The 17,500-nt window shown below is 46.9% G+C and overlaps 1 protein-coding gene across 1 annotated transcript in view; it reads right to left on the bottom strand.

Moving 5' to 3' along the window:
• The window catches only part of LOC143287965 (digestive cysteine proteinase 1-like), a 17,572-nt gene extending 3,149 nt beyond the window's left edge, over window positions 1-14,423 (bottom strand). The window contains exons 1-8 of the mRNA XM_076596214.1: window positions 14,257-14,423; window positions 12,107-12,244; window positions 10,888-11,033; window positions 9,568-9,774; window positions 8,518-8,703; window positions 7,163-7,343; window positions 6,398-6,521; window positions 2,325-2,449 (exon numbers count right to left, since the gene is read on the bottom strand). Of these exons, the coding sequence (XP_076452329.1) occupies window positions 2,325-2,449; window positions 6,398-6,521; window positions 7,163-7,343; window positions 8,518-8,703; window positions 9,568-9,774; window positions 10,888-11,033; window positions 12,107-12,236 (1,099 nt within the window). The 5' untranslated portion in view covers window positions 12,237-12,244; window positions 14,257-14,423. The remainder of the gene's footprint in view (window positions 1-2,324; window positions 2,450-6,397; window positions 6,522-7,162; window positions 7,344-8,517; window positions 8,704-9,567; window positions 9,775-10,887; window positions 11,034-12,106; window positions 12,245-14,256) is intronic.
• Window positions 14,424-17,500: the final 3,077 nt, after the last annotated feature.

Below are 17,500 nucleotides of genomic sequence, written 5' to 3'. Positions count from 1 at the left end.
TTTTGTTGCCGTGGGTTTTTTTACGTGCGCTATGTGCACGCTGCACACGGGAGCTCCGTTTATCGTCTTATCCGAATAACTAGCGTGCAGACCACCACTTAAGGTCTAGTGGAGGTGGAGAAAATACTGGCGACTGTGCTGTGATTCGAACCAGTGCGCTCAGATTCTCTCGCTTCCTAGGCGGACGCGTTCCTCAAGCAGCTTGCCCCTATCCCCCATACATAGCCACACCCTGCCTGTTTCCATCGCTGTCCTAATGACCCCCATACATAGCCACACCCTGCCTGCTTCCATCGCTGTCCTAATGACCTCCATACATAGCCGCACCCTGCCTGTTTCCATCGCTGTCCCAATGCCAACATTCCATTGAAGGCTCTGTCAATGGTGCGTGGCCTTCAGGACACACATGAGAAGAGATCCTGCACTGTTGCTGGGTCATTGAGGTCTGCAGTATTCATCACTGCCAGTTGTGGTTCTAGACACGCAGAACACCACCACGTGCTGACGGTAGTTTCAACTTCTCAAAGAGTGTAACCGTGTTCAGACATATCCATATGCGCTACACCACATCTGCTAGGCAGATGCCTGACCAGCAGCATAACCCCACGCACTTAGGCTTTGAATGAACGCATATGAATTTGTGTACCTTTCAGAGTGCATTTCTTCTACAGAATTTTACCAGAGAACAACACTTAAGTTGCTGTGGGTTCTTTTTCAGTGCACCAAGTGCGCGCTTTCTCGTCTCATCCGAACGACGAGACGCTCAGTTTGATTTTCCAGTCACACTTTGGAAAAGGTGCGAGATCGAGATTCGAACCCAGACCCTCACGGACACTGCACTGACAACAATCATCACTTTTCGTGAAGCCGGACTGCATGAACCTCCAACTCTTCACTTCTAGAGTAAAGACTACAGCCAGTACATCGCTACCAGCCACAGTACAGCAGTGTTTCTGCAGAGGTGGTAAAGACTGCCAACAGCACATCAAGGACAGTGTGGAGAGGTGGTAAAGACTGCCAACAGCACACCAAGGACAGTGTGGAGAGGTGGTAAAGACTGCCAACAAGAGGTGGTAAAGACTGCCAACAGCACATCAAGGACAGTGTGGAGAGGTGGTAAAGACTGCCAACAGCACACCAAGGACAGTGTTTGTGGAGAGGTGGTAAAGACTGCCAACAGCACATCAAGGACAGTGTTTGTGGAGAGGTGGTAAAGACTGCCAACAGCACACCAAGGACAGTGTTTGTGGAGAGGTGGTAAAGACTGCCAACAGCACATCAAGGACAGTGTGGAGAGGTGGTAAAGACTGCCAACAGCACATCAAGGACAGTGTGGAGAGGTGGTAAAGACTGCCAACAGCACATCAAGGACAGTGTGGAGAGGTGGTAAAGACTGCCAACAGCACATCAAGGACAGCGTGGAGAGGTGGTAAAGACTGCCAACAGCACACCAAGGACAGTGTTTGTGGAGAGGTGGTAAAGACTGCCAACAGCACATCAAGGACAGTGTTTGTGGAGAGGTGGTAAAGACTGCCAACAGCACACCAAGGACAGTGTGGAGAGGTGGTAAAGACTGCCAACAGCACACCAAGGACAGTGTTTGTGGAGAGGTGGTAAAGACTGCCAACAGCACATCAAGGACAGTGTTTCTGCAGAGGTGGTAAAGACTGCCAACAGCACACCAAGGACAGTGTTTCTGCAGAGGTGGTAAAGACTGCCAACAGCACACCAAGGACAGTGTTTGTGGAGAGGTGGTAAAGACTGCCAACAGCACATCAAGGACAGTGTGGAGAGGTGGTAAAGACTGCCAACAGCACACCAAGGACAGTGTTGGTGGAGAGGTGGTAAAGACTGCCAACAGCACATCAAGGACAGTGTTTGTGGAGAGGTGGTAAAGACTGCCAACAGCACATCAAGGACAGTGTGGAGAGGTGGTAAAGACTGCCAACAGCACACCAAGGACAGTGTGGAGAGGTGGTAAAGACTGCCAACAGCACACCAAGGACAGTGTTTGTGGAGAGGTGGTAAAGACTGCCAACATCACACCAAGGACAGTGTTTGTGGAGAGGTGGTAAAGACTGCCAACAGCACACCAAGGACAGTGTTTGTGGAGAGTTGGTAAAGACTGCCAACAGCACACCAAGGACAGTGTTTGTGGAGAGGTGGTAAAGACTGCCAACAGCACACCAAGGACAGTGTTTCTGCAGAGGTGGGAGCTGTCCCGCGGAGTGAAAGGTACCATGTCACTTCTGTCCTGACGTGCGAGAAGTCAGAGGGGAAGAAACAGGAGGGAGAAAGCGGGCAAGAGGTGACGCCGTACCCACCTCTGGATCTGCCTGTCGACACCACGGGCACGGTGAATCGCCTGCCAATGCCGCACGTGTTCCGTCCTCGTTCGATCCACGCAAACCCTGGCTGGTGGGACTGTCCCCACCCTCTGGTCCCCCAGCTGTAACACAGAGTGAGGGGGGGGGGAGTGAGAGAGTGAGAGAGAGAGAGAGAGACAGGAGTGAATAAGAGAGAGAGAGAGAGAGGAGTGAGTGAGACAGAGGAGTGTGTGTGAGAGAGAGAGGGGGGGTGGAGTGAGTGGGGAGTGAGAGAGAGAGGAGTGAGTGAGAAAGAGAGAGGAGAAAGAGAGAGGAGAGAGAGAGAGGAGAGAGAGAGAGAGAGAGAGAGAGAGAGAGAGAGAGAATTTTACACACATTCATACAGCAATAAAGCCCTCCGGACAAAGGGAGAATATCATTTTCAAGCAATATGACGCAAATCTGAAAAGTAAAATACCACCCAAATAATTATGAACAAGGAAAAGTTTGCCTTTGAATTTCAGTGGCGTTCATCCATTTCAGTTTAAACAATCTGATTTGATATTCTAGATTGTGCAAAACTTTCAGCAACAAAGTCTGAAATTATGAGCTAACATTGTTAGAATTCAGTCATACATAAAAACACGACCATGTGCTCTGTGACAAGCATGCTTCATAGGCCTTTTCTGATGTTTCAAAACACACAGGTCACATCTTAATGCACGCATCTTATTATATTTTGTTGGTTTCGTCTTATGTTGTGTCTTTGAGAGTTATATTTACTGATGTTTCAATTATGAAAATTGACTGTTGTTCTGAATCACACAAACACACACACACACACATAAACAAAGACGTTACAATCAATGGGCACACATCAATCCTTCTACTGCTGAATGAATCATGAAACACATGCAAAGACAAACTTGTCACCGATTACTTTCCAGAGGGCGCTCATGTGGTGAAGGGAAGTCTGATATTGTCAAAAGAACTGCATGATTATTTTGTTCCAAATCAACTCCTTTTTAAAAATTTCTTTTAAAATCTCATTATCATGGCATCTCCAGTGAACTGGTAGGCACTACTCTGGCTGGAAAATGTACCACATGGAAAAAAACTGAAACCCGATCAAAATATCACACAGAGGTGCTCACCTTCACCACAGGTCCCCCCCATCACAACAGTACCACAGGTCCCCCCATCACAACAGTACCACAGGTCCCCCCATCACAACAGTACCACAGGTCCCCCATCACAACAGTACCACAGGTCCCCCCCCCATCACAACAGTACCACAGGTCCCCCATCACAACAGTACCACAGGTCCCCCCATCACAACAGTACTACAGGTCCTCCCCCCATCACAACAGTACCACAGGTCCCCCCATCACAACAGTACCACAAGTCCCCCCATCACAACAGTACCACAGGTCCCCCCATCACAACAGTACCACAGGTCCCCCCCCATCACAACAGTACCACAGGTCCCCCATCACAACAGTACCACAGGTCCCCCCATCACAACAGTACCACAGGTCCCCCCCATCACAACAGTACCACAGGTCCCCCATCACAACAGTACCACAGGTCCCCCCCCATCACAACAGTACCACAGGTCCCCCCCCATCACAACAGTACCACAGGTCCCCCCATCACAACAGTACCACAGGTCCCCCCCCCCCCCCATCACAACAGTACCACAGGTCCCCCATCACAACAGTACCACAGGTCCCCCATCACAACAGTACCACAGGTCCCCCATCACAACAGTACCACAGGTCCCCCCCAGTACCACAGGTCCCCCATCACAACAGTACCACAGGTCCCCCATCACAACAGTACCACAGGTCCCCCCCCCATCACAACAGTACCACAGGTCCCCCATCACAACAGTACCACAGGTCCCCCATCACAACAGTACTACAGGTCCTCCCCCCATCACAACAGTACCACAGGTCCCCCCATCACAACAGTACCACAGGTCCCCCCCCATCACAACAGTACCACAGGTCCCCCCATCACAACAGTACCACAGGTCCCCCCCCCCATCACAACAGTACCACAGGTCCCCCCATCACAACAGTACCACAGGTCCCCCATCACAACAGTACCACAGGTCCCCCCATCACAACAGTACCACAGGTCCCCCCCCATCACAACAGTACCACAGGTCCCCCATCACAACAGTACCACAGGCCCCCCCATCACAACAGTACTACAGGTCCTCCCCCCATCACAACAGTACCACAGGTCCCCCCCCCATCACAACAGTACCACAGGTCCCCCCATCACAACAGTACCACAGGTCCTCCCCCCATCACAACAGTACCACAGGTCCCCCCATCACAACAGTACTACAGGTCCTCCCCCCATCACAACAGTACTACAGGTCCTCCCCCCATCACAACAGTACCACAGGTCCCCCCCATCACAACAGTACCACAGGTCCCCCCCCCATCACAAAAGTACCACAGGTCCTCCCCCCCATCACAACAGTACCACAGGTCCCCCCCATCACAACAGTACCACAGGTCCCCCCCATCATAACAGTACCACAGGTCCCCCCCATCACAATAGTACCACAGGTCCCCCCCCCATCACAACAGTACCACAGGTCCCCCCCATCACAATAGTACCACAGGTCCCCCCCCCCATCATAACAGTACCACAGGTCCCCCCCATCACAACAGTACCACAGGTCCCCCCCCCATCACAACAGTACCACAGGTCCCCCATCACAACAGTACCACAGGTCCCCCCATCACAACAGTACCACAGGTCCCCCCATCACAACAGTACCACAGGTCCCCCCCCCATCACAACAGTACCACAGGTCCCCCCCCATCACAACAGTACCACAGGTCCCCCCATCACAACAGTACCACATGTCCCCCCATCACAACAGTACCACAGGTCCCCCCCCCCATCACAACAGTACCACAGGTCCTCCCCCCCATCACAACAGTACCACAGGTCCCCCCCCCATCACAACAGTACCACAGGTCCCCCCCCCATCACAACAGTACCACAGGTCCCCCATCACAACAGTACCACAGGTCCCCCATCACAACAGTACTACAGGTCCTCCCCCCATCACAACAGTACCACAGGTCCCCCCATCACAACAGTACCACAGGTCCCCCCCCATCACAACAGTACCACAGGTCCCCCCATCACAACAGTACCACAGGTCCCCCCCCCATCACAACAGTACCACAGGTCCCCCCATCACAACAGTACCACAGGTCCCCCATCACAACAGTACCACAGGTCCCCCCCCATCACAACAGTACCACAGGTCCCCCCATCACAACAGTACCACAGGTCCCCCCCCATCACAACAGTACCACAGGTCCCCCATCACAACAGTACCACAGGCCCCCCCATCACAACAGTACTACAGGTCCTCCCCCCATCACAACAGTACCACAGGTCCCCCCCCCATCACAACAGTACCACAGGTCCCCCCATCACAACAGTACCACAGGTCCTCCCCCCATCACAACAGTACCACAGGTCCCCCCATCACAACAGTACTACAGGTCCTCCCCCCATCACAACAGTACTACAGGTCCTCCCCCCATCACAACAGTACCACAGGTCCCCCCCATCACAACAGTACCACAGGTCCCCCCCCCATCACAAAAGTACCACAGGCCCTCCCCCCCATCACAACAGTACCACAGGTCCCCCATCACAACAGTACCACAGGTCCCCCATCACAACAGTACCACAGGTCCCCCATCACAACAGTACCACAGGTCCCCCCCATCACAACAGTACCACAGGTCCCCCCCCCCCTTCACAACAGTACCACAGGTCCCCCATCACAACAGTACTACAGGTCCCCTCCCCCCAATCACAACAGTACCACAGGTCCCCCATCACAACAGTACCTACTTACCCAGTTATTTTCAAACACCATAGGCGTGTTCTCACTTCTGAGATACAGGAAAAGAAAGTGTGAGTGAAGAAGCGAGCAGGAAAACGAACAAACTGAGGAAGGAAAGGAGGAGGGAAGGAAGGAAGGAAAGAAAGAAAGGACAGTGCGAGGGGAGGAGGCGGCGTGAGGCCGCTGGTCCGACAGGCACCTGTTTTTGACCACCCAGTAGTCCTTTCCGGACTGACGGTCCGTGCCATAGCCAACCACAGTCAGACAATGTCTGCCCCGGTAAGCTGGGTTGGTGCGACCGCAGTTGGGCTCACTGTACACGCCTGAAAAACAAACAAACAAACAAAATTCAAAACAAACAAATAACAAAAACGCAAAGGGACAAGTACCCAGAGAAACAAGCATATTGGTCATATTTCGGAGGACTGAGTACTTCGACAATGCCTGACGGCGCGTGTGATGTAACACACCGATTAAAAAAACAAACAACCCGAAAGTCCTTCATGATTCGGTGGATAAAAATGTGCTGACGTGTCAAGGCAGTCTCATAACTTGATGTGTCGGATGTAATCCTAATCATTCTGCAGCGTTCTGCAAGAACATTCGTCTGGCTGCGAAAGCCAGATGTTATCAATATTTCAAGTTATCCAAAATTGATCTGTGTGACTTCACTCACCATCTTGACATCACCAAAGGAAGTCACCACAGCCACGCTGACATAGACGTTCATATGTGTGGCTTTACTCACCATCTTGACATCACCAAATGAAGTCACCACAGCCACGCTCACATAGACGTTCATATGTGTGGCTTTACTCACCATCTTGACATCACCAAATGAAGTCACCACAGCCATGCTGACATAGACGTTCATATGTGTGGCTTTACTCACCATCTTGACATCACCAAATGAAGTCACCACAGCCATGCTGACATAGACGTTCATATGTGTGGCTTTACTCACCATCTTTGACTTGAAAAAAGGAATCAACCACAGCCACGCTGACATAGACAGGTCCGATGAGTGCCACCATCTTCTTCAGGTCGTCTTCACCCGTGGAAGAGAGACAGCCCCTCACTCTGGCCACCACCCTGTTCCTGCTGAAAGCACAGGGTTCTCGTGGTGGTCGTCGCTGAATGAGATTCTGAAACAATGGACAGTTTGGAATGACAATGTTTCTGTTGGCAGCAGGCCAAGGACCTGCATCCTAACGTGGCGACAGCCTTCAGATGGCATTAGTGGTCGGCGAGGCTCTACGCACCATGATTTGATTGGACTCGAAGGCCTGTGCCACAGAATAACACGTCTATATGGAGGCGTTTATGTCTCTGAGTGGAATCACATGTAGGTACTTCATGAAGATGTACTCATCTTATCCACTTAAGATGTTAACTCTTAACTGTTTTTCACACGCCACTTGTCACTTTTTTGTTGTTAAAAAAAAAGCAAAAAAAAAAGCGTTGTTCAACGTTTAATCTCGTGTAAATGTGTGTTGTTGACTTCTTTGAAAAAAAAAGGTTTGCAGTCTTCTTTCAAGTATTGGGTTTCAAATATCTATCGGACACACAAGCGGGTTCCAAAAATAGCCTACATTCCGAGACCTTGACACTATTTCAAACACACTGATACACTCTTTCATTTACTCACAGAATCACATTAATCCAAAAAGAAAAGACCCCCCACCCCTTCCCCCCGACTCCCAAAAGCTATACGTTCTGTTCCCCATTTAAAAATTCGGACATCTTTTACAAACTGTCTTTCTTTCCCTCTCTCTCCCCATTTCATGCTTTTGCATTGAGGAACAGACAAAGGGAAATACGAATGGTTCTATTCTTTTATACATATTTTCTAAGCAGAAAAATACTTAACTTTCAGTAATAATAAGGTACAGAGATAACAATAAGATTTCGATAAGAGTAACTGGACTTATGAATTGCAAGCAATGGTTTTTAAGTGAATCTCTGTCCCTGTCTGTCTGTTTCTCCTGCCTCCACCCCCCCCCAACCCCGTCTGTGTGCCAGTAAGATAAAAAGGAAATGCAAGAGAAGAATAAAACTTCACCTACATGGCAGCGGCAACCGGGACAACAGACGAACAACAACAACAGCAACAGCAACAGCAACAGCAAAAACACCACACAGGAGAAAAGTGAAAAAGAAAGAAAGAACAAAAAAGAAGAAGAAGAAATAAGATGGTTTGCGGGAGCACAAGAAAGAATCCACCAAAAGCAAGGCGAAAACAATAGAGATCATATTTTCACTTGTGGTCTGGATGCATGTATAGTAAGCAGAGAAAAGGAGAAGAGAAGAGGTGTTCACTTGTTGACTGTAGGGGTAGTCCCTGGCAGACATGATTCCTCCAGCATCACGGATGTACTTGAAGGCCTCCTCAGCATTGCTGCCCTTGTGACACCCTCCTACATGACAGTCCACCAGCTGTTGCTCCGATAATGGAACCAAGGGTCGTCGCGTTTTCAGCTTCACCTGGGCTGCTATGGTGGTAGTCTGAAAGGAGAAGAAGAAAAAAAAAAGCAAAACGAGGTGGTGGCTTCAACTCCTGAAAGATGACAAAACTAAACACGCGAACCCATAGGAAAGAGAAGTAGGCTGTTTCCTTCTTGAACTAAAAATGAAAAAAGAGACTGATATTAATCAGTATATCAGATAAAAGTGCCAAGTTTTGTTCATAAGAAAGAAATAAGAATGTAATAGTATCACCTGACTTTGGATATACTTTTGGCTTATCTATTTATATTATCATTTGCGCCCATCACAGAAATCCATTGTCATTCAGTTGTAATTAGAATGTGCGGAAAGAGCTCCCCCCCCCCGACCCCCCACCACTTCCCCCACCTATTTTACAGTCAAAATTTGGTGTCACCAGACGAAGTAGATACATTTTAAAAGAAAATTGATATGTCAAAGCTTACCACACACACACACACACACACACACACACACACACACACACACACACACACACAGAGCCGAAACACCGTGTTATTGCATGGACGCGCATTGATTGTGTGAAAAAACGCACGTGACGTGATCCCTCTCCCCCACCCCGCGCTCCCTCCCTCCGCCCCCACCCCCTTATCCCCTACCCCCCCAAAAAACAACAACAACAAAACAAATACCTACGCCGAACTAGACCGAATAGAATAAATAAACACAGAGTTTGAACACAAAAGTATTCTCAATTATCACATTTGACGTCCACGGTATAACTCTAAATGTCACGTGAAAGAAGGCATTCCAACATGCTGACAACAGTTCACCCACACTCCTAAACCTCCCATCACCCCAAAGGAATCGCGACAGACCAGCCACCTACCACCCCAAAGGAATCGCGACAGACCGGCCACCTACCACCCCAAAGGAATAGCAGGAACTGCAGTGGCCCTGGTTTCCCACAGGTGTGACCACTCCTCTGCTGACCCAGTCCCAGTCGGGTGGGACGGAGTTAGGTGGTGGGTAGTACCGTCTGCAGAACCCGGCCCGTCTCTTGTGTCGTTCATCTGGGTGCCCGTCCTCCCCCTCGTCTTCGTCCACGTGACAGGACTCCACTCGTTTGGTCTGCACACACACACACACACACACACACACACACACACACACAGAACTCAGAACTGTTTTAATGTAAGGCCACCGACCTGTATACATACGGATGCACGTGTTGTACACACACACACATGAAAACTAAACCTTGAGTTGAATGAACAAAGTATTAGAAGGAATAAACTGACGATATTACAAAACTAAATAAAAAGCGAAGGGTAATTTAGAAACATGTCTTCCATCTTGGACTGAGCGCTTTCTGCTCTCTGTTTTTAACACATAGCAAATAAACATTGCCACATCTCTTGACACAATGCTGCTGACATTTTGAAGTAAGTGGGGTAATATGGGAATCCTTAAATTTTGTATATGCTTGGATAAATATTTCTTTCTCAGAATATCATATTGTGGTACAAATTGCCAGTACATGAATTTCTTTATACCCTTCGCAAAAAGTACAGTTTTTCAGGCTATCCTTATAACGCTCATTAACTCTTCAAGTTCGTTTACTCCAAACCGATTTGGAGAGAGAGAGAGAGAGAGAGAGAGAGAGAGAGAGAGAGAGAGAGAGAGAGAAATGGCAATGAACCGGTTCTTTATTCCGTAAGGATCACAGGTTAAGCGCTCAGGTTATACACAGGCACACTCATACATATATATACGTATATATTTGTATTTTCATCCAGTCTGTCACACGCAGAGTGAAGCATATACATAATCAGGACAACGCGGAGTTGGTACACTGACGGACTGATATACAGACAGAAAACAGAGAGAGAGAGAGAAAGAAAGAGAGCGAGAGGGGGGGAGGGAAGGGGCAGCATCCCAACTGGCATAGCTTCAGACCACTCTTCACCCGAAAAAAGCAAACCAACAGAACACCGGAGCTGAGCGCCCAGGACTAGTGTCCGGGGGAACAGGACCCCCTCCAGCCGAAGGCCCCAAGGTTGTGCTGCAGCAGCGGCGTGACGCCCATCTGGGCACAGACTGGAGGAAGTAGAGCTTGGCGCCATGTCCTCACCTGGTGGCCACCAGACACGGACAGCCAGATGGACGCCACAGCAGTCAGCTGTCCAGTCTGCTGAAGCACCCACCAAAACAAGGCAACGTGCAGCACGGCAACATACGTACTGTGTCATCAGTGAACTGGTTGATGCCCTTGGAATAGGACACCCTCTTGGCCAGGAAGTCCCTGTTGTGGGCCTCAATGTCCTTCACCTTGTCCACAAAGGCCCGGAAGTGCACGTTCTCCTCCTCCGGACTGCTGTACGACTTCTCTGTGGAACCAACATCCACGTCACAAAGCTGGGGAGGGGGTGGGGGGCTAGGGACTCAGAGAAAACTCTAAGAAAATACCAAGAACTCTTGCTGACTGTCGGGTGCCAGAAAGTAATAATAATAATGATAATCACCATCATCATCATCACCATCACCACCATCATCATCATCATCATCATCATAATAACGATGTGTGTCTGACAGTCTCGATGCTTGGAACCAACTATTTACCATCACAGTGATAATCGAAGATGGCACCCAACTGACGCTTTCATTTTGTCATTTGAGTGTTGTTGATGAGATCATTTTGTTATTTGAGTGTTGTTGATGAGATCATTGTGTCATTTGAGTGTTGTTGATGAGATCATTGTGTCATTTGAGTGTTGTTGATGGCATCATTTTGTCATTTGAGTGTTGTTGATGAGATCATTGTGTCATTTGAGTGTTGTTGATGAGATCATTTTGTCATTTGAGTGTTGTTGATGAGATCATTTTGTCATTTGAGTGTTGTTGATGAGATCATTGTGTGATTTGAGTGTTGTTGATGAGATCATTTTGTCATTTGAGTGTTGTTGATGGCATCATTTTGCGATTCTGTCTAATCCATTGATATTGATGTTTTTTCCACTAACGTTTTCAAATTGAGGTAACTTTCACACACACACACACACACACACACACACACACACACACACACACACACACACACACACACACACACACTATTTAACACGAAATTTCAGTTAATGTTCGCGTAAAATCATATTTGAGCTGCCCATTATTATTTTCTTTCCGTGATCGCTTGAATCAAGTTATTCTAAAATCTTTTTTTTCATTGTAAGTAAAATACGTGTAGGCAGGTTTACACATCGTTTTAACTTATCAATCCTTAACAACATCTTTCCCAGTAAAAACAAAACCGTGTAACCGAAAGCATTATTATACCGACCTTCCGACTGTAAATAATTTCCATACACATGAAAAGTACATTTGAGTCAATACAACTCCATTTCAAGGTCATTACAAAGTAAGCGAAAATGGAGCAACTGAAAAAAAAAAATATATAAAGTACCAAATTCTCTCTTGTACTCTTCCCAAGTGTCCTCGTAGGGGGTGTAGTTTGTCCGGACCTGGGCGGTTTCAACCTTGCTGACCACGGGGGTCAGCAGCATCAGAAAGGCCGCCACCTGCAGCGGCGCCATCCTTGTGGCTGTGGAGAAGGAGAACAACAGTTTGTAGTGACCACGGACTTCAAGAGACAGTCTGTTTAAGGCCGTGGTATTAACAAACCCCCATCCCACTCTAACACACACACACACACACACACACACACACACACACACACGTATGTGAACACACACACATACCATGCTTTTTTTTTCATGTGGTCTGTGGCGAGTTGTGGGAATGTATTACTGTGTGTGTGTGTGTGTGTGTGTGTGTGTGTGTGTTTACAAAAAAGTTTATTTTTTGTTCATCATTAAATTTATCATTATTGTTATTCTTATTATTTGTATCAATATATATATTTTTTCGATATTGTATTTCATGTCATTTATCTATCTATTTTATTTTCCACCATTTTTTTCTTTTTATTTACTATCTCATCAATTCAATTACTTATCAATACATTTACTTTTGACTTTTATTTTACTTCATTTATTTTAATTTCCCGTGAAGGCCTGACAAAGCGCGTTGGGTTACTCTGCTGGTCAGGCATCTGCTTAGCAGATGTGGTGTAGCGTGTGTGGATTTTTTCCGAACGCAGTGACGCCTCGTTGAGTGACTGAACTGAAGTGGGGTGAACTGAAGTGAGGTGAACTGAAGTGAGGTGAACTGAAGTGGGAATGTGGGCCCTGGTCGGTGTGTCCCACAGACGGGTCATCACGTCTACACAGTTTCAGTTTCAGTTTCAGTAGCTCACGGAGGCGTCACTGCGTTCGGACAAATCCATATACGCTACACCACATCTGCCAAGCAGATGCCTGACCAGCAGCGTAACCCAACGCGCTTAGTCAGGCCTTGAAAAAAAAAATTATGATATTAAAAAAAAAAAAAAAAAAAAAAAAAAAATTATATGATATTTAAAAAATGAAAAAAGGTAGTTTTAATGAAAATAACAAAATAATAATAATAATAATAATAATAGTAAATAAATAAATAAATAACTAAATAAGACAACAATGGTGTAGACAACGTCTACACAGGGGCCCATTACTTGCCCAGTCGTCAACCTTGCTTTCTTTATTGATCATCAACATTCATCGTTGACTCGATCGTATGTTTTCGAAGAAATCAGAAGTCTGACAGAGACTGATGCAGGAGGAGAACACTATTGCTTCCAGTACATGTAGAACAACCCCTCGGAAACATATATTGTGAATTAATGGAAAGAGGACATGGAACAACAAAGAAGAGAAAAAAAGAAAAGAAAAACGACACCATTTGTCAGTGGAGATAGCATGTGAAGCACACACACAAAATGAAAAAACGACACCTTTTGTCAATGGAGATAGCATGTGAAGCACACACAAAAAACAAAACAAAAAACACCATAATGGAGATAGCATGTGAAGCACACACAAAAAAAATGAAAAACAAAGAAAAACAAACAAACAAACAAATTGCTGGTACTCCATGACCATGCAGCTGAGGCCATAAAATTTAAGGTGATTATGAAAATACTTTGTAATGGTCATCATGAAATAATTATCATTTGTTAAGAGACTATTAAGAGAGTTTTGGCCTAGAGGTAACGCGTCCGCCTAAGAAGCGAGAGAATCTGAGTGCACTGGTTCAAATCACACCAGCAGTCGCCAGTATTTTCTCCCCCTCTACTAGACCTTGAGTGGTGGTCTGGACGATAGTCATTCGGGTGAGACGATAAACCGAGGTCCTGTGTGCATCATGCATTTAGCGCACGCAAAAGAACCCACGGCAACAAAACGGTTGTCACTGCCAAATTCTGTAGAAAAATCGACTTCGATAGGAAAACAAACAGAACTGCAGGCAGAAAAAAGAAAAAAGAAAAAGAAAAAAAGAAAAGGGTGGCGCTGTCAGTGTAGCGACGCGCTCTCCCTGGGGAAAGCAGCCCGAACTTCACACTGAGAAATCTGTTCTGGCAAAAAGAGCAATATAAATACAGATATAACCTTCATGGCAAGGAAAAAACTGCAATGAAACATCTTATACTTTTTATTCCATAGAGGGCGTGGTACTTACCGACTGTAGGTCAGTGTACACTTGTAGCTGATTCCTTTCACACACTGACAGCGCGGAGTCTGGCCAACAGCCTGCTTACTCGGCGCTAAACAAAGACAAATTTCGCTTGCAGAGAGTTGATCACCCACCAACGACCAGGACCAATCTGCAGCAATCAGTATGCTGTCTCGGGTTTTTCTGGGGGAAAAACGTTCTGGACAGAAGAAAGCAGATCCTGTTCATCACGTGCCCTGTGAGGCGAGAAAAGTGGACACTGCTTCGTAACTGATGTACGTCATGACAGTTGAATAACCATGACTGTGTGATCGTCCGACCTTTTGTCCTGCTTGTTTGTTTGTGTGGTTTATTGTTGTTGTTTATTTGTGTGTTTTGTTGTTGCTGTCCTTACATGGTATTCTCCAAGTGACATTACTTCTACGCCGCTCATACCCTTACAGAGTCAGCAAAAGCTCGTCATCCCAGCACTTGCTGTCCACTGGAGCTGCCCGCCAGAAAGAACAACACACTGCTGCTGAGTCAGTTTATGATAATGATAATAATAATGATGATGATAAAAAAAAAGAATAAACGAAGGCTTATATAGCGCTTCACAATCAAATATACAAATTAAAAAAAAAAATCACATAAAAGTATGTGCTAAAAATAAAAACAGGCACTATCACAGTCTCAAATCACAGCAAAATAAATACATCACATTCACATAGTCAAAATAAAAACCAACGAACCAGGCATCACAAAAAAATACTCCAACAAAATCACAAATACATACAAATCAACATAAAGATCACATCCAGTGATCAAATCAAAGCAAGCATACAGAGAGAGAGAGAGAGAGAGAGAGAGAGAGAGAGAGAGATGGAAAAGTTTTACTGAGAACAATACAATAATTTGCAAGGATATGTTTTGAGTGCTTTCTTGAATGCGGATGTCGGGGTGTGACGGAGGTGTGAAAGTAGTGAATTCTGCCGTTTGGGGCGCAACAAAAGAAAAAAACAAACATGTTCACCGTGAGTTTTGGTGGGAAGTTTGATTTGGTTTGGTCAGTGGTGCCTGTCCTGATCCAACACAGAGTGACCCGTTCACCCATGGGCTGCTGCGGACAGGACTGTTGGTCAGTGAGGGACTGTTTGGTCAGTGATGGACTGTTGGTCAGTGAAGGACTGTTGGTCAGTGATGGTCTGTTGGTCAGTGAGGGACTGTTTGGTCAGTGATGGTCAGTGAAGGCTGTTGGTCAGTGAAGGACTGTTGGTCAATGAAGGACTGCTTGGTCAATGAAGGACTGTTGGTCAGTGAAGGACTGTTGGTCAGTGAAGGACTGTTGGTGAGTGATGGACTGTTGGTCAATGAAGGACTGTTTGGTCAGTGAAGGACTGTTGGTCAGTGAAGGACTGTTGGTCAGTGAAGGACTGTTGGTCAATGAAGGACTGTTGGTGAGTGATGGACTGTTGGTCAATGAAGGACTGTTGGTCAGTGATGGACTGTTGGTCAGTGAAGGACTGTTGGTCAGTGAAGGACTGTTGGTCAATGAAGGACTGTTGGTCAGTGAAGGACTGTTGGTCAGTGAAGGACTGTTGGTCAGTGATGGACTGTTGATCAATGAAGGACTGTTGGTCAGTGAAGGACTGTTGGTCAATGAAGGGCTGTTGGTCAGTGAAGGACTGTTGGTCAGTGGAGGACTGTTGGTCAGTGAAGGACTGTTGGTCAGTGATGGACTGTTGATCAATGAAGGACTGTTTGGTCAGTGAAGGACTGTTGGTCAGTGAAGGACTGTTGGTCAATGAAGGACTGCTTGGTCAATGAAGGACTGTTGGTCAATGAAGGACTGTTGGTCAGTGAAGGACTGTTGGTCAATGAAGGACTGTTGGTCAATGAAGGACTGCTTGGTCAATGAAGGACTGTTGGTCAGTGAAGGACTGTTGGTGTTGGTCAGTGAAGGACTGTTGGTCAGTGAAGGACTGTTGGTGTTGGTCAGTGAAGGACTGTTGGTCAGTGAAGGACTGTTGGTCAATGAAGGACTGTTGGTCAATGAAGGACTGCTTGGTCAATGAAGGACTGTTGGTCAGTGATGGACTGTTGGTGTTGGTCAATGAAGGACTGTTGGTCAGTGAAGGACTGCTTGGTCAATGAAGGACTGTTGGTCAGTGAAGGACTGTTGGTCAATGAAGGATTGTTGGTCTGTGAAGGATTGTTGGTCAGTGAAGGACTGTTGGTCAGTGAAGTGAAGGACTGTTGGTCAGTGAAGGACTGTTGGTGTTGGTCAGTGAAGGACTGTTGGTCAGTGAAGGACTGTTGGTCAATGAAGGACTGTTGGTCAGTGAAGGACTGCTTGGTCAATGAAGGACTGTTGGTCAGTGATGGACTGTTGGTGTTGGTCAATGAAGGACTGTTGGTCAGTGAATGACTGCTTGGTCAATGAAGGACTGTTGGTCAGTGAAGGACTGTTGGTCAATGAAGGACTGTTGGTCAGTGATGGTCAGTGAAGGACTGTTGGTCAATGAAGGACTGTTGGTCAGTGAAGGACTGTTGGTCAATGAAGGACTGCTTGGTCAATGAAGGACTGTTGGTCAGTGATGGACTGTTGGTCAGTGAAGGACTGTTGGTCAGTGATGGACTGTTGGTCAGTGAAGGACTGTTGGTGTTGGTCAGTGAAGGACTCTTGGTCAATGAAGGACTGCTTGGTCAATGAAGGACTGTTGGTCAGTGAAGGACTGTTGGTCAGTGAAGGACTGTTGGTGTTGGTCAATGAAGGACTGTTTGGTCAGTGAAGGACTGTTGGTCAGTGAAGGACTGTTGGTGTTGGTCAGTGAAGGACTGTTGGTCAGTGAAGGACTGTTGGTCAGTGAAGGACTGTTGGTCAGTGAAGGACTGTTGGTCAGTGAAGGACTGTTGGTGTTGGTCAGTGAAGGACTGTTGGTCAGTGAAGGACTGCTTGGTCAGTGAAGGACTGTTGGTCAGTGAAGGACTGTTGGTCAATGAAGGATTGTTGGTCTGTGAAGGATTGTTGGTCAGTGAAGGACTGTTGGTCAGTGAAGTGAAGGACTGTTGGTCAGTGAAGGACTGTTGGTGTTGGTCAGTGAAGGACTGTTGGTCAGTGAAGGACTGTTGGTCAATGAAGGACTGTTGGTCAGTGAAGGACTGCTTGGTCAATGAAGGACTGTTGGTCAGTGATGGACTGTTGGTGTTGGTCAATGAAGGACTGTTGGTCAGTGAATGACTGCTTGGTCAATGAAGGACTGTTGGTCAG

Source organism: Babylonia areolata, chromosome 12 (assembly GCF_041734735.1).
Source record: "Babylonia areolata isolate BAREFJ2019XMU chromosome 12, ASM4173473v1, whole genome shotgun sequence".
NCBI lineage: Eukaryota > Metazoa > Mollusca > Gastropoda > Neogastropoda > Buccinidae > Babylonia > Babylonia areolata.
The sequence above is the reverse complement of the archived record's forward strand: the minus strand, read 5'-3'. Positions and strand labels throughout refer to the sequence as shown.